Source organism: Ixodes scapularis, unplaced genomic scaffold, assembly GCF_016920785.2.
Source record: "Ixodes scapularis isolate PalLabHiFi unplaced genomic scaffold, ASM1692078v2 PGA_scaffold0__279_contigs__length_252992795, whole genome shotgun sequence".
Classification (NCBI taxonomy): domain Eukaryota; kingdom Metazoa; phylum Arthropoda; class Arachnida; order Ixodida; family Ixodidae; genus Ixodes; species Ixodes scapularis.
This window is the reverse complement of record NW_024609835.1, coordinates 101803746-101828715: the sequence shown is the minus strand read 5'-3', so window position 1 is coordinate 101828715 and position 24970 is coordinate 101803746. Positions and strand designations below refer to the sequence as shown.

Genomic DNA, 24970 nt, shown 5'->3' with positions numbered 1-24970 from the left:
CATAATCAAAACCTTTTACTCTTAGAGGCTTAGAGGTGTTAACTTGAAAACTAATCTACGCCCTGCTAATTTTAAGTAGGAAACACACTACAGTCCAGGGGTGGCCGAACCGCGGCTCGCGAGCCCGCATGCCACTCTTTGCTGGTCCAAGTGCGGCTCGCGGATTCCTAGTAAGGGGGACCCCCCCCCCCCCCCCCCCCCCCCCCCCCCCCCCCCCCCCCCCCCCCCCCCCGCCCCCCCCCCCCTTCGCCCCTTTCTGCGTTTCCCCAGGAAAAAAAAAAGATTTCAGAATAAAGCACATTGCAGCTTGCAGTTTGGCAGCCTTGTACTCCCATACGTACAGTCGTACAGCCTTGTGCCCCCATACGTACAGTCAGACTCTGAACAACAGTCGTTTGCTCCCCCCCTCCCCCCCCCCCCCTTGCGGCTCTTAGAAGTTCCGTGGTTTTGTTTGCGGCTCTTAGGCCAGGCCAGCCTGGCCACCCCTGCACTATACAATGAAAAAAATATTTTCAGTTCAACAATAAAAAGCATCAGCCTGACATGCGGGCAGTTGAACTTAAGCGCGCGTGTGTGAAGCTGCTGTAGTTTTGTTTGATTATTTCATATTCAACACGGGCACATGTGAGAGGTTGTCCAGGACAAGTGAGTAACTTTTTAGTGTTTCCTTTGCCAAACCAACAAAGGAAATTTAACGTGCTCGAGCGAAGGGCTCACGAATACTTCGACCACATGAGGATCTTCCGACATGCCGTCGTCAGACTGCGGGCACCTCGGCCTGAGTATGAACCAGTGTTGGACAAAATACTCGATAGAAGTATTTAAGTTTAAGTTACTAAATACCTGCTTCATAAATTATTCAAAATACTACTCAAGTTACTTTCACTGTAAAGTATTTCGAGTAGTGGACAAATACTTAAAAATGTATTTCAATTACTTTTAAAGATACTTCCGCATTGTGTAATTTTCATCGACGTCAGACCCGCGACGATTATACAGTTGCGCAAACCTGGTTTACCCGAATGGACACGCAACAAGACAAAACAGGGGAAAAAGTATCGTAGGGCTGTTTTATGCAGTCCAACTATAAGGAGCAGGATATTATCACGAATGACAAATGATGAGGCGGCGAATAACTGAATAAACTCAACGTTTAATGGGGCGAATTTATACCCAAAACAAAATAGAGAAAGGGTGGCGTCTATGTTGGCGAAACAGCAAGATCGTGCGCTGGAGCTAAGGACTACTACTCGGAGCACCTTTTGTACCCGCGTGGGTTTCTGGAACTTTCTGCTTAGAATGTTCGGCGCGTAGAAAATTCGTAGCTCGATAAGACGACAAGGTTTTCAAAGTAATGTGAATATCAAGTTGAGAGATTAAATAAAAGAAGAGTCCGGCTCCCTGGAATCAAACCCGGAGCTTCCGCGCGAGAGCCAAGCGCGGTAACCATTCGGCCACGCGCTCGCTCTGCAAACAAGCGTGGCACTACCACTGATAGTGTTACAAAAAATTTCTGGGACACCAAGAAGGGGAGTAGATCAGACCGTGGCTCCCCAAGTGGTTAACATTAGGACTATGCGGATGGGGACAAGGAATACAATGACTCAGCGCTCGGCTGATCCATAACCAAACGCGGCGTCAGCGTTCGGCTGGATTCGAAGTTCGAACACGGAGTTCGGCGGATTCGAAGTTCGAACACGGACTTCGTTTATTGTTAGTGTTTTACAATTACACTGTATCCCGCGCTCTATTAAAGAAGATGACATGAACATGCCCACAAGGCCTGTGGGCATGTGCAAAGGCCTTGTGTTAGGTATACACCGAGGTGTGGGGGCAAGAAACCTGTCAGAGCTCCTCGCCAATAGTGACATCACTGAATATCACGTCCTACGGCGCACCTTAGACGGATTGTTTAGCTACAATCATAAGCGAACTTGGGAGACGGAAATGAGTGGTGAATAGATTACAAAGAGAACCCACATAATAGCTACGGCAGTAGTTTCACCTTCTTCCAGTAGGTGTTCAGAAAGGCACTCAATGTTTGGGGACGCTTTGTTGGCATTTTGAGAGGTCATCCAGCTCGTTGTCCGTTTCCTGTCCTCTTCTCTGGTTATCAATGTTCGCTCACAGACAGTGTTCGCGACGCTGTCTGTAACGTTCGAACTTTGGGCTGAAATATTAATCACATTCGGGAAAAAAGAGATGTTTTCACGAGCTTGATTCAAAGTCACCGTAACTAATTGGAGCTAGCAACAGGATTTGGTTGCTCGAAAGATTGTTCACGTTTACTCGTGCGACGCACACGCCACTTCTTACCGAGAAAGTCGGAAAATGGCGGAATGTCAAAAATGCATTTCAGATAATGAGCAAAATATACTCAGAAATGTAATTAAATAGATTATCAAATACTCTAGATCAAAAGTATTTGAAAGATACCAAGATACGCCAAAGAGTATTTTAAACACAGTATCGTCAGTAGAGTATTTCAGATAGGCACAAGTCTAGGCTATGGATCCACTAACTGGGGATCCGCGCGTCGGCGCCTTGACTGGAGGTCCCCAATTAAGGTGGCAGTTCAAGAAAATATGTTTAAAGCAAAAGTACAGCGTATCCCGAAAAATGCTTAGAGTGTTCTTGCTGGTCGTTTATTTTTTCGCAACTAAAAAAAAAAAAATCTACGCAAAATTTCTATTGAGGACGCCTTTCGGCTCCATGTATTCGAGGATTCGTCAGTCGTCTTCATTAGTAAAGATTTTTCGAAAATCGCTCGTAACTTTTGAATCAAGTTAGGGCAAGCTTTGAAGCTTTGGCCTCCGGTCCGGACTGCTAGCTCTACGTTTGGTTGCATAATAAAAGTTTGGGGATTGGTAGTTAATTTTTGGTAAGAATATTTAGGAAAAACTTAAACTCTTTAGCGGATTTTATCATTATGTTGTATCCAAGTGCTGCCGAGAACAAGAACGGCGTGCATGCCCTGAAGCTCAGACCCGAGGAGGCTGCTAACGCGGATGTACCAGCGAGATTGAAACTGAAAGGACTGCAGGAGAGCGAGAGTAAGACAGTCGAACACTAACTGACGAAGGCGCACGAAGTTATAATCCTCGGCATTCCTATTCATGAATACAATGATAAGGTCCACTTATTAATGTTTCAAAGAAAAAGACGGGCAGGTGTCTGTAACGATATTCAATCGGAGCTCTAAGCTTCAGCCCTACTGTTGCCATCTTAATCAAGATGCTAGCTTATCCGCCCAGCGCGCCATCATTATTTGTTCGCCACGAACTACCATCAAACTAACATATTTTAGAAGTCGACCCTGCGCAACTCGATTTTAGAAACTTGAACCATGGGTGAGGTCCCATGTTCATACGTAGGTTTGATGCAATATTCCCAATATAGAACATCACAACTTCTAGCTAGCTGAGTGACGTTTAAGTTATATCGCATGAACGTCTATTTCAAACGTACGCGCGCCGAGTTTCGTGTCTAATGTTGCATTTGCCGTACACCAGATGGCAGCACGCAAATGGCTTTGTTTCTGCCTTTTCCTGGTGGAAACCAAGGTATATGTACATATGGTAGCGAAGCTTCCATAGAACCCCACGTGTCGAAAAAATGGCGGCTCATGGGGCTTCGCTAGCGCCATCTATGTGTCGTGATAGCATTTCCGGCGGAACAAAAAATAAACAGGAAATGACGTCACTTCCGCAAAAAAAAAAACAAGAAAAAAAAAACGTGACGTCACTCTGATGTATTGTTTGGCGCGAAAATTAAATATAACACGAAACCGAGACTGCAGGCAAAAAGGACGATCGTCCTTTTTGCCTGCAATCCCGATTTCTAAAAAAGTCTCAAACAAAGCTTTCTGGTACTAAAAAATCTGAAACAAAGCTGTGCCAAGCTATGTTTGACTTCTTTTAGTGTGTTGTCCTTCTTGCCTGCAGTCTCGGTTTTTTTATGTTGAATTTACACCACCCGTTTGGACTCTTAAATCTGCGCGAAAATAATTTAATTTTTGTATGCATCCGCCGTTTTTAGGCAGCTCACTACGAGAATAATTTTTTTTCATCCCACAGAACTACTTTTTCTTTTTTCTTCAGCTTTTCAGAAATGTGGGAGCGGCTTTAAGGTGACTGACCTCACAAACAAAGTGACTAACAGTAACGTTTCTCGAGTGTGTTAGCGTTGAAGATACACAACAGTAACTCTAATGCAAGTCCAATGTTGCACTAACATTTTATTCACTTCATTCACTGCATTGTGGCGTAGGTATCCAGGCCGCAGGAAAGCTGACTCCTTGAAATGTAAACAGCAAACAACCATGTTTCGTAGCTGCCATGGAGTCTTCCCCTGTAGGCCCCGGTTGTTGGAGAACCGAACCCATGCTTCACGCCTGCGGATGAAGCGCAGTGCTATCTAAGTGTCTTGCGTACTTGCAAAGAGCAAATGTAGCCAATATGTGCACACACCAAAGCAAATCGGAGCGAGGACGTTCACAGATTAGTGAGCGAAACTCTGTATGAACGCCAAAAAGATAAACATGAACCTTTAGTACAGAGGCTTTTAAATGTATCTATGTCGTGTTGCATCCTTGATTAGAGCGTCGATGAGTATGACCCCATACTCCTGAGGGGCAAACCGGTTCAGGTAAATTCAAATATCCTGGGCGCTTTCGTAATGAGCGCAAACAACGCTGCAAAGTCAGCGAAAACTAACAACAGTTAAGAGAACATTTTACAAAGGGGGCATGGCATCACTTAACACAACACAGCAGGCACCTCACTGACAGGAACAAAATGTCACCTTCGAGTGTCGACAGGAAACCGGTGCAGCGAGACGCCAGCCGTGCGGTTGTCACTTCGGCATTCTTCCACGGAGCAACGCCTCGTTGCATAACGTGTTGAGCTCATTGTCACGAAGGACGTTGAGCCCTTCGGACGCAGCAGCGTCCAACCGCACGAAGGTGACTGTTCCTATATCACGCTGATATTACGCTCCTGCGCACGTAACTTGCGTAATCACGCTGAGCGAACGAAACTTTTCAAACTATTTGAAGTGACGGTAGAACGATTCAAAAAGCACGTGGAGACCTAAAAGAAGCAAGCAGACGGACAACAAAAACCTGCCTCTTCGCGCAGCACGATGCCTCTGCAATTTATCGCTATTAAAAGCCAGCCTTGTTGCTTGTGCAGTACAGAGGGCGCTAAGAGCAAGTTAGAATATTAGTAGTAATAGAAGCTATTTTAGCTTTCTCGAGCGCGATAAACCTTATTTAAGACCACTAATAACAACATACAAAATTTAAAATACAATTTAGTACAATTTAAATTAAAGTTATTTTATTTGTATATAGTTTGCCATAACGTCTCCTAGTCGCGCTTCAGACGCACCGTAACCACGTGACCCTCCTGGTTGATGTCGCTGGCAATTTGTTTTGTACCGTGTTTTGGCCCAAGTTTCGCTACCATCTGTACATATACCTTGATGGAAACGGCAAAAGATAACAGCATTAATTCTTATCGCTGGGTTCATATAAACTTTGTGCTTCAAGAATAACTGACGGGCATAGCCGTACGCTGATATTTGCCTGTCTTAATTTTTAGTTTCTGTGGACCATTTCTACGTTCGGGTGGCGGCAGCCCTGCTAGGGTCTTTTATTGCCTTGATGCGTTTCCAAGACAACTACGATGTGCTTCTCTGTGGGGACCCTCGTGCGGGGGAAAGCACAGTAAGGCCTAACTCTGCTCTTTTATTTGTTGTCTTAAATAGAAATCCAGTGCCCTTGACTCAGCTGATGGCATACGAATGTAATGGGCATTCCGCACATCTTTCGTTCGCCGCACATTTTGCCCACAAATTATCCCGCATGCATGCGCGTTTTGTTTGTAAAAAATTTGTTTATAAACAAAATGTTTTGAACAAGATGTTTATAAACAAAATGTTTATAAACTCCCGCAGCTTCTTAGCCACGGTATGCGTCGGGAATTGTCTATATTTGGAAGCAGAACGAAGGAAGATCTACTTTTAAAGACGCTCGCTGTGTACTGGACCAGCTGGACCAAATCAGCTGACGACGACGGGACTGAACCCGCTGAACCTCAACCCCACAACAACCAATTCGCGCTCGGTGTTAGTGTAGGTTTCTATCTCCAAGGGGGGGAGGCACCGCACCACACACCACGAACGTTTCAGCTCTTTGTGGCATCGTCGTGTTGCACCAAACAGAAGGAGATCGCCGAAGTCAACGCAGTGCTGTCGTGAACGTTGGCTTGTGGTTGCGCAGTCGTGGACCCTGTGACTCCCTTCGCTTTCAAAGCACACACGACGTTTACGAATAATACTTTAAGTCTTCCGGGAACATCACAGGGGCACTTCTACGGTCACGACTTCGCTACATGTGCTCGCAAACCGCGGAGCTTTTTGCGTCCCGTCAGACCAAACGATACCGGCACCATGTTGAACTGGCGTTGTTGCCAGATTTTCTCCGACTAAACAAAAACAACGAAAGCAAACCAGTCGTTGGTCAAAATAGTTTCGATTTCACTTCTTCCATAGCCGTCACGTGACCAAAACAAAACGGACAGGTAGGTGAAATCGATTATCACAAATCGCAACGCTCATTTTCATCGCATCAATAGCTCGATGACAAGTAAGGCGTTCGTTCCTAGAGCCGGGAACGTTGCGGTTGACGTTGACACAGCACAGTTGATTTTGGAAGTGTCAGAAGATCTCCGAAATCTGTTATGCAATCCAGAATATGTGCACGTGCTTTCCAAAACCTCCTGTACTGTATACGTGTATCATGTTTATAATAAATAAACATTGTTGATTAAGTTACGGTTGGTTCCAACGAACTTAAAAAACGTTTCCAAGCGTACAAACAAATGGCAGTGAAAGACCTTCGCGAAGCTAAAGCTTTTTGCACAGTACAGATTAAAGAGGTTTGCTTCCTTTCCCCTCACTATCTGTTGCAGTGGCTATGTAACTCATTCCTAACACTCCAGAAATATACTAATTCTATTGCTTACCCTAAGACGTTTATTGCCTGTGCATCAGTTGGGCGCCTTTTACACAGAATGATCCGTTGAAGACCACTGGCTGCGTGTTTACGGAATGGAAATGAAATCATTGATCAGTCAACCGTTATTCGAGCAGAAATATTCCGGAGGCCTACATACTCCACCGAGACTTCTGACACTTGGAAACGCACAAGCTACGCACAAGCACTTCGAGAACGCACCAAGAACGCGCCCAATGGGTCGACGGGCCCGCGCGCAAGCTACAGCATGGGATCGCAGGATCTACCAACATCCCCCACACACCGCGGGCAACCTACTATCTAAAAACAGATCGCATTTCTGTCTGTGTCGAAGTTTAGAGTCTTTAAACACTCACAACGCCCACAAAACCAAAACGAACAACGCCATGTTTACTAGATAGCGCCAAAACTGCTCAACCTTGGAAACAATTGAAATTTCGTCCAAGAAGTTTTAGAACGTTCCGAAACAGGCCAAACCGAACCGCCGGAGTTTTGCCCCATCACTAATATTTGAAACAGGCTTTCTAAGCTCAAACCATAAAAACAAACATTTTTATGCGTGCCCTTTATACGAAAACGGAGTTTCCTTTGTCACCGTCCATTCATAACCGGAGACACTTGCAGGGTTAGGGTCGGTCCTATCCACGAGAAGCGTACAGTTGATCACAGTTGATGCTTTAATTGTGCTTTCGTTTTGGTCGCACTCGTATCGGTAGAATTTTTTAAGATCCTTGAAAACGAAATATAAGTTAATAATAATAATATTTGGGGTTGTGTCGATATCTATACTGCGTGCAGTTCGCCAGCCATTTCAAAGTTCCGACGAGTCACTCGCTGTAGATGAGCAATTTAGCCAGTGCGGTACAACCGCTAGCCTGGGGTCTTTAACTTGCATCACGCAGTAGTGATACACGACCGCACGCCGGTGCGATGCTCATCCAGATGGAAACAGGCAAAGGTTGCTATTGAGCCCTGGATCATGGGTTCTACAGCGCGAGCTTTCGCTCCACGTGCTTCGAGCTGGTGTGCGCTAGCTCACTAGGCCACTTCCCCAATAAAAGTGACTGTATATAGGACTGCGCGAATGAAAGGTTTTTAGCGTTGGGAAGTAAAATGTAATGCCCGTTTTGAAAACTATCAAAATACTCTTCAGCTGTATTTTGAAATGTAAATGAATTATTCTCCCAGGGCTTGGGGAAATGTGAGCTAAAAGGTTTGCCGATCTTTTCAATGATTGCTACTTGACCCTCACCTGACCTGATAGTAAAAGACATGGGCTTACTATGCTAAATTTTATCAAGATGGGTTAAAAATGGGTTACCCGGAACACAACTTTCCCGCCCCTGAATTGAACATCACCACTTAACTTAAGCGATGAGGGTCCAAGACCATACTTTTAGTCGAAATACAGCTAAACTAGATGAACACTGAATTTGTTTACGTTCTATGAATAAAAATTCCTTCCCAAAAACTGCTGTTAACATCCGTTCGTCTCAGTAACATCATCGAGCACACGAATCTTCACTGAGAGCGGGTAGCTGTTTGTGCTCCATGTTCTGCGCTCTCTTGGTATTACATTGATTTTTTATTGTATTATCTTCATTATTGAAAATACATATTCTGCCTATGCTTGCAGAAATGTCTATCATTGGCAAAAACCTGTTGTGACAGAAATTCCTAGCGCTTATTTTATTCAATAGGGGTTTCTTGCGAAATACCCAAGTTAAAGTAACGTAGTCAAATATGAAATGGACGTATTTTGTAGAATTTTTAAGTTGGGTTATTTGTCTTCTTGGGGTGGCAGGGATATTAAAAAAAAAGAATCAATACGAGACAATCAAGAGAATGATTGTTTCTTTGGTATGCAGGGTTGTAGTCATTTTCTAAAAGACGTGTTCAGATGTTGCACAGCACCAAAGTAACATTGAACAGCAATACCCAAGTGATCATTACACCCATCCCACGCAGAAACGCTTTAGTAAGTCTAGGGCCCAGTACTCGTATCATTACTACTCGTCAAACAGGTCTAGATGCGGTATAGACCAAGCGAAGTTCGCAGAAAGGCAATATTAGGTTTGGGTGATATTACGAGTAAGTTTTCTTTATATTTTTTAATCGCAGGATATATTCCGCACCATAACAGGAAAAGCGTGACCGCAATTTGACCACTTTAGTGTATTTAGGTGAGTTATTTCTTCGCACAGAATATATGTCAAAATTATTTGTTATTATAAATCGTTTTATTCTACAAAAGGTAATCATGTATGATCCGCTACAGCAATCGGTAGAACCAAAATAAGTCATATCGCATTTGTATCGCCCACAAAAATAAAGGGCAATGAATCATTCACAATTTGATGTGTGCGAACTATTTGATTTCTTTCTGAAAAATACTTCGGTATCTCACACTAATACAAACCATCTTAAAAGTGCACTTGAAGTAAGAAGTACGCATCGCTATAATGCGACTTTATGGCGACCCCCAATTAGTGATAATGCATTCTTAAAGGCGCAACGATAAAAAATCGGTGAAACGATTGGTGTTTTATATAAAGCTCACATTTAATTCTCGCGTCAGCTTCTTAACCAAAATATGGGTCGCGCCAGCCCCTATTTATTATTGAAGTGATGAAATTATCTTTATACTCAATACTTCTCTCAAACTAAAAAAATATGAGTAGATATAAGTTACACAAATTTAAGAGCTCTCAAGATATAAAAGTGCAATATGTAGAAGTGACGTATAAAGTTATTTGAACGAGTAATAATGCAAACTCAAATACTTACAAAAGCAAACTCAAACTTTATGCTTGACTGTCGCGTGCGTGAAACGCTACGTCATCTAACGTAACGTGACGCCAGATCACGTGAAGTTACAGTGACACGTCAGCCACGATGAAACTGCCTATTTTTAGAAAACAATATTTATCAATATGGTGGTTACTTTAGGCTTTGCTCCTTTTTAAGTTAGAGCCAATTTATAAGTTTTATAGATAATGGATAACATGCTTAAACTACCTTGAAAACAAGACATCAAAACATTAGCCACCGAGGTATACACTAAACGCCTCTCCAAGCCTCTCATCATATGTACAGTCGCCGGCCATATGAGCTCCCCCGGCCGAACGCCGACCGGAGCAGCGAAAATCCCGCATGCGGCGCGTCGAGCGTTGCCGCGTTCTGGGAGCCGGGCTATTGGAACCAAAGCATTCCGTTATCAAAGGGGTGGACGGAGGAAGTTTAATAGCATTCCGCGTTTTGGAGCGTGAATCTGAAGCGCGGCCGATTACAATCCCGCTTCCGGTTGTAGGTAAACGCAGACGGCTTATCGAAATTCTTCACTGCATAATATCTCTGACGTGTTATATGCTACTTTTTTTTTTATTTACGAAACTGGTTTGCCATTTTAGAGAGTTTCTACCCGAAGAATAGTCCTACGCACACCCCCCCTCCCCTTTTCATACAATCTTCTTAAACCTAGACTAGACAATGACAAGCGATTTTGAAGTAACTTATTTAATCTATCAGGGTATGCTATAGATAACAAAAAAAAACGATTTGTGTCGAAGCAGAATAAAGATTCAGGCACTTTTCATGAACGCGTTTTATCGAGGAGACTATTGTTCTGCGCTAAGTAGCGGGTCGCTTCGGTGAGGGTGACTCTCTACACGATGATTTTGCAGATGGCTTCCTGATCGGCCACTTCTCGCTTGCCAAGGGATCATTGTTGTCATGCCTAATATCATATCAAACATAGGGTTTTACATTTGTGAGCATCGATTGAACACTGCTGCTTCATCTACGCCTAAAGCAAGTACCAGTTTATCAGCAGTTATAATATAATCTCCGAACACTTGGGGCCAACACCCCAAGACGGCGATTCTAATGGGCCATGTTTTCGTGATTCACACATCGAAAGGCTCGAATCCCGATAAAAGTTATGCGTCCACCCTTTTGATAACGGAATGGTTTGGTCCTAATAGCCCGGCTCCCAAAATGCGGCAACGCTCGACGCGCCGCGTGCGGGATTTTTGCGGATCCGGTCGGCGTTCGGTCGGGGGAGCTCATATGGCCGGCGACTGTAACTTTGGAAAAAGAATGCTACACAAGCGTTATTACGCAGATGGCCATGTTTATTTAAACACCTCCATCCAACAACATCAATAGAGGTCAATGCCCGACGTCGTTTTAAAAAAGACTATTGTAGCCAAAAGAATTGTGAAGTGGCACGTTCAAAATACCAGGAATAAGAGTAACGAAGTCATTAAAACAGCTTGCTGATGTACCTTCACGTCAATGAATCTGGAGAGGATAGCTTTAGGGGGGGGGGGGGGGGGGGGGGGTGAGCCGTTCACTGCCGCTTCGCCAGTCTTTATTTGCAACATCTAAATGTGTTTGCCAGATTGCCCACTCAAAATGCACTTTCACCTCTCATGATATTCGGAATTTCTTCGTCTAGCTTTATTGAATTTATTTTAGAAGCATCTTTTCCAAAATCTGAGAAACGTAAGCGTTAAAAAATTCTTTTTGTGCGTATTGAGGGGAAAAGAGTTAACGCGCAAACCATACACAGAAAGCTTAATGTGCGAAGGCGAGTAGGAAGTGCGAGGGCACGTCCTAACTAGCACCTCATGTCTCAGTGACACGTTTTATTGTGTTTCTTTAATACTCCTTTCATTTTTCGGTGTTTGTAGTCTACTAGCTCATTATATCATCTTCAAACAAATATTGTCGAGGGTAACCTTCGAAGCGTAGCACAGTTCTTTAAGCCAAATTTGGATTTTGTGCGGGAATTTCGGGCTTTAAAAACCCAAAGCTGAGGTAGAGGCAAATTCGGCATTTGGCGAGAATCTTGGCCTTAATTCGCCAAACAGGTGCCAAAGTTCGGTTTTACTGCGGGTAATGTGACTGTCATCTGGCATGTTTGGGCTTAAATAAGCTAAAATAAGTAACCAATTTAAGTTTCACTGCTGGTTTTTCGGTTCACATGTTTCATCGCTGGCTTAAGTTGGGCACTTAGGAATCCATGTGGCAAGCCAAAAAAAAATCATAGAAACGCAAAAAAAAAGCTCTGACACTTACTAACGCAGTGAAGCAAAACCGTATTAAGCCCAAGTTAGGACCCATAGAAATATTAAGCTTGTGCCAAGTTGTACGTTTCTTTGGCGTGCTACCTAGACTGGAGTGACTGTACTCTCCAAGTTTCGCCTTTTAAATATCGTCCTTCTTTTGGACCTCATGGAAGAAGACAAGAATCAATTCATACCACACCTTATAAAAAGAAGCGCTTAGCAAAATTAGTTTTTCTAGAGGGCTTCGATTTTAAGATTGAATTTCCATCACTTGTATTTTCGATGTCGCATGCTGTCAGATATGAAATAATAAGTATATTCCTACGGCAACAAAACAACACGAAATATTAAAATGGCTCGGGGAACTTTTCCAGTGCGTCGTTTACGCCATTTTTCAATTATCAAATGGGGATGCAGTTGGTATCTTATGCTTATAATTTATAATTAAGTATTTACTTGCGCGTGTTAGCGGCGCCCAGTGCTTCTGTCTTTCCTATGGTTGACTCTTAATTTGGTGGCAGGTAAAAACAAATAAAATCACCAAACTTTCCGAGAATACATGTAGAATCAAGAGGCGGGAAAGAAGTGCAATAGTTTTTATTAAAATATATTTTATCTAAAAAAAGATCGAATGAAAAAGGTATAAGGTGCATCACGTGTCATGTGTGCATTGAAGGTTTCTAGGCTAGATGTAGAAAATAATCCTGACTAATTTTCGAAATGAAAATGCACAAGAGGAGCACAAGGTATTTTTAAACTGATTCCAGTTTCAAATGTTTGAGATTTCTCGTGTCAGCTCCATGTCGCAAGGGTCTGGACACACTTTCTTTAAGAGTTTCTTGGCGTTCGTGCATTCAAAATCAGTATCGTATATTTTGTAGACCACAGTTTCGTTCTTGGCGACATCTTCTGCAATATTGAAAACATGTATGCTAGTATAAAATAATCCTTCTGCACTTAATCTTACACAGTACCTGACTAGTATTTCCTGGGGTCCTAAATAAAAAAAAAAACATACCTTACAACGGAATATAAAGTTAATTATTGTAAAAGTGAAAGTGTTCGCACATTTTTCTCCGAGTGAAATAATTTAGTAGAACACATGGCGTTCTATACAAATGAAAACATTCCCGAAACTACTTGTTGCTTACTAGGTAAGAACCGTTTACAGTATGTGAATCGCACGGACTGGACCAAGAGCTTATTAGTACAAGTGAACTGAAAAAACCGAATCTTTCCTTTTAGGTTGTTAGGATTTTAAATACCATAATACAAGTTTCAACATAATCGACCTTATGCGAATGGTTTCTGAAGATATATCTAGAATAAGTCGTAACATTCAGGTGATGTCATGCCAGAATATAGCTTTCAGTATGGTGTGATACCCGGAACTTAGGGCTCATAAATAAAGTTTAGACGACTTCTCGGATTACCGTCTGAGAAATGGTGTTTCCAATGCATGACATCCTGTTTACATACATTGTTTACATATAGCTGATCAATCGTTCAAAGCTTAAAGCTTGGATATCAGTTTGATGCTCATGAACAAATTGAGAATCAGATTACGAAACTTAGCTAGAAGTTGAGCCTCCCTCTCCCAATATTGATCAGGGGGAGGATACGCAAAGGCCTGACGGACCTCTGGCTATTTGGCTATGTGGACAATTTATATGAAGTACAAACATCGTTTCTTCAAAGGTTTTAATTTTTTCATAGAGTATCAGAGAGGTAATAATACAACTTCTCGGGGGCAAATAGTTTTCTTTATGTAACCTTCAATTTACTTCTCGTGCAAACAAGAGCTCGTCCCAATCTTACCGATTCTAACGTAGAGGGTTTTGCCCACAAATGGTTCCTGAACAGTAAAGAATTCTTCAATAGCTGTAATTAAAAAAGATGCATGTTATTCAAAAACAACAAATTCAGCTATACACTCCGTGCGACGCGACTGGCGCGCCGCCGCGCGGCCGGTACGGAAGGTAGGCAGTGAGAACCCCAGAGAAAACGACACCGAAACCACGCCGCGTACGTTGGTACGCATTGAAGTCGGAGTGGTGCGGTTGCGCTGGGTTCACAGCAGCTTAATGACGCAGCCTGTGCTGCGTCATTAAGTGCTCGAATATTTATGCGTCGTATCTCGTGGAGAAAAAGTTCCACAGTTTTTCACCTCGCCGATGATTTGTGGGACAGCGACAAAAATGAAGCCGTGCCGTACGACGCGAGAACTTTGGTCTCCCGATCATGTCTGCCACTGTGCCGGCATGACTGACATATTCTACACTGCCGCTTTGCGCTCTGCGTTTGTTTTTGTACCAGTAATGCCTACATGTGTCAGCGCCGATGGGACGAACTGAAATGTCATCCCACACTCGCGGGTATGCAGTGCCAATTTCGTTTGAGGAATGCCCTCCAAAGAAGTTTCGTCCCCATCGTACGTGTCGATGATATTTCCGGACACGTAAGGCAAGCAATCTCTACTTCATGAGGAAAGATTCGAACGGTAAAAAAAAGCGACAAGTATAAATCTAAAGAAAACAACAATGAAACTCGGAATCACTGGAGAATCGACGTTTGAGCATGGAAGTTTATGTGGTGCGCTTTTTTTCTTGATCAGCCTCTTTTTGGATGTGGAAACGTTGACACTCCGAGTTCTGTAGACAACAATATTTTTTTTCTCGGCTTTAGAGCCACCTATCGCAAAGTGGTTCAAACTGGAAGTACCATGCACTGGTCCCTTCCTACCTGTAAAGTGTGCACCTCCCACGATGAGTGGTATTATCTGACAGCCTTTGACGGTCAAAGCCAGTTCCCATTTAGTTACGCCGCCCAAACTAAATTTCCACCTGGTTTCGCTATGCCCACTCTTTTTGTTATAATAAGTGTTGTGCCAAGTGACGGTCATGTCAAAGTACCTGTGCGCCGAAAATCAGCACCTCGCACAACAGGTTATTACACAACAGCTGACCGCAAAATCCCTTGGCGGCCAAACCGTGTATTGGCCGACAACTTTGTTTCCTCGGCTTTGGAACCACCTTTCGTAAAGTTGTTTCAATTGGAAGTACAGTCCACTAGTCCCTTCCTACCTATAAAGTCTCCCCTCCCCCGACCAGTGGTATTCTCTTGACAGCCTTTTCATGGTCAAAACCGGTTCCCATTGAGTTACGCCGCCCAAACCGAATTTTCACCTTGTTTCCCTATGGCACTTTTTTTTTCTATAATGAGTGCTGTGTCATGTTACGGTCAAGTCCAAGCACCTGTCTGCCCAAACCTGCACTTTGCACAGCCCGCTATAACACAACATTTTGGATCCAATATTGGATATCCCGTACAGCTTTGTTTCTTTATTCGTTAGAAACATAACTTTCACACCTGCTGTTTTAAAGAAACTTGGCATGTCAACATCTCATTCGCCTCCAAATATCATCGTTCCAGCAGTCCTAGGTTTACAGCGACGAGCGAAATAAATTTTCCACTCAAAGCAATTAAGGTGGCGGCCGTCTTGTTTTGCGGAAAATTGCTCCAACTCCTTTTTCGGCCGCAACTAGAGAAATTACCCCTAATAACGACTCAAACTCAATATATAAGAAGTGGAGAACAGCTAAATGCCCTTCTGCCCCAGCACTCATGCAACGTCACCTTCAACTTATCGGCTCAAAAAGCAAAAGTTTCGTCCGTGCGCGCTTCCGCCGCCACAGCTTGGCATGCGAAAAGGCGCCGCAGACTGCTGAATGCGCCTTACAGTCGAACGCCAGCTCCTCCGCTAGCGGCGCTACGCGCGTTTTTCAAAGCGCCCCCTATAGTTCCCGCACGGAGTGTATGTGCCTCTTTGCAATCCAGAAGCTCTTGAGTTTACATTAAAAAACTGTTTCATCACTGTGTTATGTTCGTGTATACATTATTTTATACGTAAATTGCTCTGAACCTGGAAATTTATCTCGTACATTAGCTGTAGAAATAAAAACGTTTTTCAATATTTGTTTAAGAAATCTGTGTACTCTCCTCTGTCCAGCTTGTTAAGCATCCAAAAGCGAACGACAGGAGGCTTTGGCGAAAATGCAATCGACCACTTTCTAACTTGCAGAAATACTCTGCAAGAATTTATATTTCGACTGCGCGGCGTTTTTAATTTTACATTTTGTGTTTCTAAAAATACCTTAAACTGACGAACAGAAGCCTCCAAACACCGGCCCGCGGGCCAGATCCAGCCCGCTACGACGTTCTGGCTGGACCGCCTATGCCGCCGCTAATACGGTGACCCGCAGCGTGCTGCCGGATGCTACGAGACATGAAGACGTGAGTGAAAGAAGTAACTAAGGTTCCGTTACTCACTACTCGCTGAAAAAGTAACTGCGTGCGTTACTTGTTACTGAGATTTAGAAGGAGCGCGTTAATAACTTCAAAGTAAAATTATTTTCTCGTTAACCTCGATGTGTCGCTCTTGTGAAGCTGTAGCCGCCTTCCAATACTTCGTGTCGTTAATAATGCCTAGTGTTTTAATGCTTTAATGAGCATCTTTTTTCCTCTTTTTTTTGCGTTTCTTATTTTTTTTTTCGCCGTGAAAGTTACAGTTGCGACCTAGTATGAAAAGCAAAAAAATTTAACATTTGCTCTACACGTTCCTATGCAGAAGTGACTAAATACCGTTACTCCTCAATCCATGAAAAAGTAATGAAAATATGTTAATCGTTCCTTCTCTCGGAAACTAAGCGGGTTGATACTTCGTTGCAGAAAAAAGTAACTGGATAGAAGTAGCGCGCTCGTGTGGCGGCTACAAACGCAAAAGTAAGCGCACGTTGAAAAGAAAACGACGCCGCCAGGCGCTTCAATATGCAAACGAAGATATAAAAATGAATGAGAGAAAACTATATCCACGCACCGGTTCTCTCCCCGTATTATTTATTCTACATTGTCTTCACCAGCATAACAATTAGTAGTCCACTGTTTTATGTATGTGTAGCTACCTATGTCAAAATATGTGTGCGTGCTTGTTTGTGCCTATCGTGCCTAGTATCCTGTGTCATAACTATTGCATATTGTCATAATCAGATCTACCATTTTCATTAGTGTTTGGCCGTGTTGGAATACGCCAAAGTTTGTATGTACTTCGACTCATATTAGTGAGGTTCCTGAGTCACAACTGTTTTGTAGTAGCGTATATATTTAGGGACATACTGAATTTAAAAATAAATTATAGTATCATCTGCCTTAATTTTTTTTCATTGTTTCTCTAGTTTGAATTTTAGCATTTAAGCGCTCATTAATGTTTATTTATTTGGTATTTCCACATTTATATTGACCCAGACCTCTCCCCCCCCCCCCCCCCCCCCTCCCAATCCGTCCACTTAGCCAAAATGTTTGGAGACCACTGGACAAGAACATTATAATATTTTTGTAAAATAAGCTCCGCAAAGACACTTTGTGTTTCTATGGATGTGGGAATTCACTAAACGTTCACAGTTTATAAAACAAAGTTAGCTTTAAGCGTGATAGCATTAAAAAAAAGAACCTTCGCGTTTGTGCTGAAGATGGCACACGTAACTCACTCATTTAAAAATGTGTTAAAACCAAAGGTATAAGACATTAAATACATTAAGAACTGTCGGTATTACTAAAGAGGCAGACATGATGGGCTTAACAGTCTTTTTCTGAAAAAAAGGCGCTTTAATCTATCGTCCAAACGCTCATGGTGCGAACACATCTGCGATATATACACAATTCTGGGCAGCATGAAAACGTCAGTCACGTCGTCACCCAAAATCCGGCGGCCAAATCGGGATGTCCCGTGACACACATCACGTGCTCTGAAATCACACGACGTGGCCACATAATGCAACCTCACGATACACCTCAACTCAACACCTAATCCTCTTGGATGCAATTACGCTGTTAACACCTTGAGGTCACCCGACACCTTGACTTCATTCGGTGAGTCACGTGACACTGTGTCGTCTTGTGATCTGGCGTAGCTTGACGCACATCACGTGATGACGTGACTCGTGTTTGGCACTAGCCACGGGAGAAGATGGTTTACAGGGGCACCAAACACGTGACCCAGATAGGTGTTCCGTTATATTTATCAGTCTGCTGCAAAATCTACCTCTGTGTCAATAACACCAAATTGCATAGAAATAGGGCTTCAAATCTACAGGGACCGGCTGGCTGTAAAATGAGATCGAAAAGATCGGCGTCCGCTTGTACCGAGCTACATTTTGTTTTTAGTGCATATTTCGGTAGTTCGCAAAATTTAAGAATAATTCGTAATTTTCCACCTAAATATGGTAGTGAAAATATTCGCGGAAGAGTGCTGTCGATTTATATATTCGCTAAATAGTTCATGCGATGCTTTAGCACAGCGATGGGAGACGCATTTGTAAATGTATATATTGTGCGATAAGACTTTGTTGCAATATATATATGCGGTGTGATCACAATCTCAGACATTAATTCTTTCGAGAAATATAATAATAAAGTATGAAGCGAATTAATTCTTGGCCAACCTGACTCTTCGTTATAAAATGAAGCATTACTAAGAATACCAGTATAATTATTTCTAAATCTTAATGGACATCAAGCGGTTAAAAAAAACTGAGACTCAGCCGGGATCGTTTTTCTAAGCAGTTGTTAAGTGCTAGAAATTATTTACATATAAATTACTTACATGATGTAGTGAGCACTGCAAGATCGATAGTTGGATCATAATACGCCTCAAGAGAACCACTGTAAATATAAAAGTAATATCGAGGTACTGATGTCAAAGTTATTCATTGTGTTTATTGTTTTGCGCTATCGTTATCTGAGCCTTTATTGCGCAATTATTTTCCTGCTGACAAAATTATAGGGCTTGCTCTCGCCACCAATAAGCATGACTTACTCAAAACTACTTCTAATTTATTAAGTGTAACCGAGAACAACTCGCGCTTAGTACGCGTATCTTCTAGGCCGTTCTTTGAGTTTGGGGCAAAAGTACTTATAGTTTTTAACCATCATGTAGTACATTGCTATAGACTTTTCCAATAATCGCCTTCGGCGTGATGCCATCTTTTTCTACAGGGATCTGGAGCGCGTTCTGAGCGCGCAGTAGCTCTCGTCCACGAAATATCAGACGCCGCGCACGCGTGCACAGCCAAGTAACTCAGCAATTTTCGACTGCGTGATAGTCGCTGGGAAGGTCTACACCCAACACAGTACAACGTTTCAGTATCCGGATTATGGAACTGAAGTTATACTGGTTTTTTTTTTTTTTCTGTAGGGTATGGAACACTTGCGCGATTCGATTACGCGTCGAATCTTTATTTACATTGGCAAGTGTATAAGGTCTTGAGCTTGGCTACTTTGTGGTCCAAGTTGATTTCTGTATGACCCTGTTTTATTACCTGTGGTCTTGGTATACTACCATTGGCTGTGATATGGTGGGCGTGACGTCGTCGCATAAAAGTGTACAAAACCGTCGAATGTTATGAGAGAAAGTAATACAGAAAACACGGCGAATCGGTAAAATTTGTTCAGCTGCGTTTGAGACCCGTTTTTCGATACCGTTCTTGTCGTCGGTTCGTCTCCAGTGACCTCAACCACCTGACCTTATTATTAACTTTGTATTTCATAACGCATATCGTATGAACTTCATTTCCCATCTGCCTGGCCTTTAAGAATATTTTCCATTTATATTACAAACTAGCGCTTTGGACTCTGTGATTGCTATATAATGTAATTATTTCATTTTGTGTTGCTCGAAGCGTTCCGAAATCAGGGTAATGACACGTCATAGTACAATTATTAATATTAACTGCTTTGCTTACGTTTCAGAGCTATCATTGCTTATAATTAGAAATTCAAACATACGCACGTAACGTAAGAGTTGGGAGTTTCCTTTGTTGCAGACCACGTGGTACAAACAGCCCTTGTTGTGCTAGGGTTGGTGCCATCAAACAGAATTGTAAAGTTAGTAGATGTTGGTGGATCAATAGTGTTTCCGCTGTGATAGCACTGGTACAGCAGGACTGGTCTCTCTTTAATATCCTTAAAAAATCATATAACCAATGAATTAGAATTTGTTCACACTGCATGCGGTGCATCGCTATGTTGTTTACCAGACGGTTGAACGCCGCCCTGGTTAAAGCAAAGAGGACATCAAATATAAAAGTTCTACACTCTAAGAAATGCCTGCGCGTCTACTTACCCGCGAAACACTCAAATAACCAATCATTGCGATTTGGAAAATCATCTCAGCGCTAATGAAGCAAAAGATTCGTTTGGAACTAAAAATGAAGTCTGGACTGTCATTGCACTCTCGTCTTCGACACGCGTGAGGTGATTAGAAAGAATAAAGAAAACTCACTCGAGAAATCACTGAAGCACGGGAAATCAGAAGGTTGGGAGAAAGCTGTATCAGTGCTCCTTCCCTATCTTTTTTTCGATAAAGAATGTTGCTTCTTAGACACACAGTCACAGCGCGTGCCAGTGGCCGAAAGAGCACGTAGCGTCTGTGTCATGTATTTTTTTTTTTTTTTACTTTGGCGTACTTATACTCGATGCTATTACGAATAAACATCCGTTGTACGTCAGTGCCTTGTTCGTCTGCCTTCTTGTTATTGTCAGTGTCCTTGCGTTGTTTTAATTTTTAAATATCAGCAAAGCCAGTATGCGACAATTTTTGTTCGATACCTAACGTAATGCAAATTTTGTAAGTAATTTTCAGACACTTGAGTCTAGGGGAAGCGGCATCTCTGAAAACAAAATATCAGAGCTGGACATTTTGTATGGCGGCTCGAAGATCGCATTAGCTTCCAGTTTTATGCAATGATATTTCAGTGTGCACTGTCGCACGCAATCGACATCTAACATCGTCTGTGCATTCCTGTGATACCGATGAAGGACTGTGGCATTTTATCTAAACATTTAGGAAAACCCGTCTATCCTCTGAATCAGGTAACTTATCGGGCCGAAACGTTCACATCCTGCCTTAACGTTTAGTGCCCCTCATATTTAAATGTCAGCGTTCTGCAAAACGTAATCGATATATACGATTCTAAATAATCATTTATGCTTTCTGGGGCGTATCCAGTATAATTTAACCATACATTTTGGCCCCTCACACTTGGGGGCTAGCTCGGACAGATTTGTTAGCTCTTGTGTTAATTCGCACAGCCTATCAAGTGCAGAATACTCAGTTGCCTAATTTTTATAGAACATTTAGCGCATTATAGTGTAAGAACATACTTTAAAAAATTGTGTTGTCGAAATATCGACGTTGCTGAAGCTGCAAGTGAAGAGAAGCGTTGAGCAAAAACTTATCATCAGCACGATTGACTTCATTGTGTGCATGGTTGTTGTAGTTCTGAAAAATAAAAAAAGGCTGTTAAATACGTTGGAATGGAGTTTTCTATTAATTTACGTGGGTTAATTGCCTATAAAGTTCTACACTGAATATATAAACGAGCCAAAACGTACCATTATTGCGCATGTTCTATATGTTTCACAACTGGGTTATAAATGGCATTCTTTCAACAAACATGATATTATCTGTTTTCTGCAGGGTTTCTGAGAATATATCCAAAATCTTGCAATGGTGTGCTTTAAAAATAAACGGTTCTAATTCTATTAGATATGATTGTTTAATTTAACGTCCACAAAAGAGAGTGATTCTCAGCGGAAGTCAATTTTATAATGAAACTTAGACGTATATCCTATTTTGGAAAGACTTACAATTAACCTCCGGCAGCTTGGCGCATAGAAATAGCGATATTTTGTTACAAAACCTGAAATGCAAAGAATGAAGACTACAAAACTTTTGGTCGTATGCATTCACTATGCCCTGGTAATCATTTTAGTGAGAAGAAAACAACGCCCGTGGCTTGAGATTCATACTTATCCCGTGCTAACTATCCTAAGATAACGGCTAAATCAGGTGGCGCCAACATATTTTGCACATTTTTATCAGTTTGCTGCTCGAATGATCACTATTCCAATTTCTTACCTTTCGTTGCCCACCGAACTTGCGACAAGCTCTGAGTGTGCATGCACAAGAATGGAAGGGCTCTAAAACAGTCGGTAATATACGATAACCAGAGCTCGTAAAAAAAGGAACAAAATTTTTATATATTTTTATCTTTTATAGCAGGGCGTTTCATATATTTTCATTCTCAGGACATGCAATGAAAGAAGCAATTATTTCAAGCAGCCTATGACCCCGCACGTGGAAACATTGTTTAAGGACAAACGGAAACTTAATTTTGTTTTGCTTTCTTCTGCAAATTTCCGTTCTGCTGCTTTTAATGACAAAATGAACCGTTTTATAAGTCCAGCATGTTTTCCTCCAGCTGTAGAGAGAAAGTCGAACCCAAAACCATCATTACAAAAAAGAAAAATCAAATTCTGTAGCACGTGAATCTAAACTTACATGTTCTTAGGAAGGGCACTTTGAAGTCTATATACCTAGATTTTTTCCTGATATTTGCAACTGTCTGATTTCTTCTCCAAGTTCCGTTTACTTGCTAAATTTACATAACTTAAATATTCAATCGAAATTACATAAGGATGATCACCAAAACATTTTTTTTTATGAATATTCGGATCTGAACTATCATTCCAGTTTCCGAATTTAAAATATCACTACTCAGCCAAACTGCTCATATGCTGAGAGATCACAAGCAGCTTTACTGTCGAAGACTAACTTCCAGGTGTCTACGCATTCATACAAAAAAAATGTATTTTTTTTTTTACAAGCATGAACTACATGAATGAAAGTAAATTTTATCCTTAGCTGGCAGGGGTACTACTTGGGAGAATGCCGAATGAAATGGACCGGATAGTAACTCGAAAAATGCAGGTGTATTTATTTTCTCGCAGGTCAATCGCAGAGTCAATCACTAGGACAGATCCAGAGAGATGTGGCACTAAGCATTTGGTGAGCTCGTTAAATGACATTTTCAGAAGGGCACATAGAAAACTTTATTTTACGTTTAGAAATTTTCCTCACTTTTTCATTCCACGATTTTTATTCGTCAATCACTGTGACCAATGTTTCGGTCAAGTGTTTCAACCAAGGAACTCATCAGTCCTCATTTTTCACTTTGCTTAACACAAAATCTTACTGATCCTACTGTGCTATTCTCCCCAAAAGTGCCTACAATGGGTAGCCGACAATTCGTTGCATGTCATCCTGTGTGTCACTTTCTACGATATACGGAGAGCGTTCATCAAACGTCGGTGCCCAAGCTAAGGTATCTGGAACGCGCGTCCGGTTGGTGTTTTTCCAGCGTCCAAAAAAAATGGTCCCACGATTTCCGCCTAATGACATCATAGAAGGGTTATGCTGTATCATGCTGTCGTCGGTCGTGATCCTGGCGGCGTTACAGAAGCGATGGTGGATGGTGCAGACGACTGTTCTGTTGCAGGTCGCTCTGCAACTTGAGAGTCAACGGAAGATTCAGCAGCCAGGAGATGGGACGCCGTGACAATACGACAGCGACACTCACTTTCGCTCGTGCTTTTCGCCAGCATTTCTACGACCAACCGCCAGGATTGCTGGATTCGGTAGTGCGAAATCCCGGTTTTTGTGACGTCAACTCAGACATGTACAAGTTACTCAAACGAGTAATTAAGTTAAGTTGCTGAGTATTGACCTCAAAAGTAATTTGAGTAGAGTAGAAATTACTCAAAAGGAAAGTAATTGAGAAAATTACGAATTACATACAAAAGGTAGCGAATTACTTTTGAAGTTACTTCTATATGTCGTTTTTATGGTAACAAGAGAGTACATAGGTTTTGATCCGCAAGCGAAATTGTGCTAGCCAAATATGAATCGGCTTGTTTTTTTCACAGAAATGCTTTAATAGCTGGTTCTGCTTCTGCGTGTCTAATTATTCTCTACTTTTACTTGTACTTTGAGGTTTAGCACTGCCTAAGCTTGAATTTTTAGACAGTATTTGCTTGTTTACAGTCTTGCATAAAGTACATATAAAAAGCACTTGGAGTAAAGTACAAAGCAAATGAGAGGTTATGTACTTCAATTTAAGTAGTAAGTACACCGGGTAAAATGTACTTGAAGTAACGTACTGTAAATACAATATAGTTTAAGGTAAAGCACAAGTACTTTTAACCCAGTCTTTCATGATGCCCTTTCATTCCCTATACAGTGTTTTTTTAACTGGTATGCATTGCTTCAGGGTAATCGGAGGTGCATCAGTTTTCCACGGAATTAGGAGCAAATATTGTATAAAGTCAAGTCACCACACAGTAGTTGTTTTACTCTAACTGACGAACTATTTAACACTATCAATTTATAAGGCACCTATTTGTGTCGGTCTTCTAGCTGCCATTACCTCACTTAGAGAAATGACCAGATGGCGTCTCGAAAGAGCGGGTTTTCACACGATGACACGCCTTTTTTTTGTCTTTAAATTCGGGAAACGCACACTGAAGTCGAGAATTTTACTTTCCTTGGAAAGTATCAGAGAAAATTACTTTACTAAAGTAAAAGTACATGCTCAGAGAATGTGCTTCAAGTAAAGTAAAAGCTTTGTAAACAGTAGAACTTTGAATTCCATGTAGTACTTAAAACACTTTCCTAGCGCTGTTTGTTTATTATTTTTTATATCAAAACGTTGGGGGAATTACTAAAGTTTCTCTAACGATCTTGGAATCTTGGACGATCTGCATCGTCTGAGCTTTGGGAGGAAAGGCAACGCAAGAAGGTCACCTTTGCATTGCCCTTTAGCACGCGATTCTTCGAGTACAGCACAAACTTCGGGAGCACCAGATGAGCTTCAGAGCGGGTCCTACATTTTGTTGCCTCCTTTGAGTGAGGATGCAGTGTGTACACCTATAGTGGGCGAGGGTTTCTACGTTGGGCAGAAGCAGG

At 42.0% G+C, this 24970-nt stretch overlaps 1 protein-coding gene across 1 annotated transcript; it reads right to left on the bottom strand.

Moving 5' to 3' along the window:
• Window positions 1–12880: 12880 nt before the first annotated feature.
• Window positions 12881–21432, bottom strand: LOC121837108. The gene is made up of 5 exons (XM_042292569.1): window positions 21328–21432; window positions 19955–20127; window positions 18770–18828; window positions 13930–13992; window positions 12881–13020 (listed from the first exon to the last, which is right to left on the bottom strand). The coding sequence occupies exons 1-5, from the start codon at window positions 21430–21432 to the stop codon at window positions 12881–12883; spliced, it is 540 nt and encodes a 179-aa protein (XP_042148503.1).
• Between the last annotated feature and the right edge of the window lie 3538 nt (window positions 21433–24970).

Bases quoted from the DNA above. Each gene is read 5' to 3' on its own strand.
- LOC121837108 (XM_042292569.1), bottom strand. From the start codon at position 21,432: ATGCACACAATGAAGTCAATCGTGCTGATGATAAGTTTTTGCTCAACG. The intron at 18,829-19,954 runs GTGCGTATGTTT...TTATATTTACAG, and splicing joins ACTCCCAACTCTTACGTTAC to TGGTTCTCTTGAGGCGTATT. The intron at 13,021-13,929 runs GTAAGATTGGGA...TCAATATTGCAG, and splicing joins AACCCTCTACGTTAGAATCG to AAGATGTCGCCAAGAACGAA.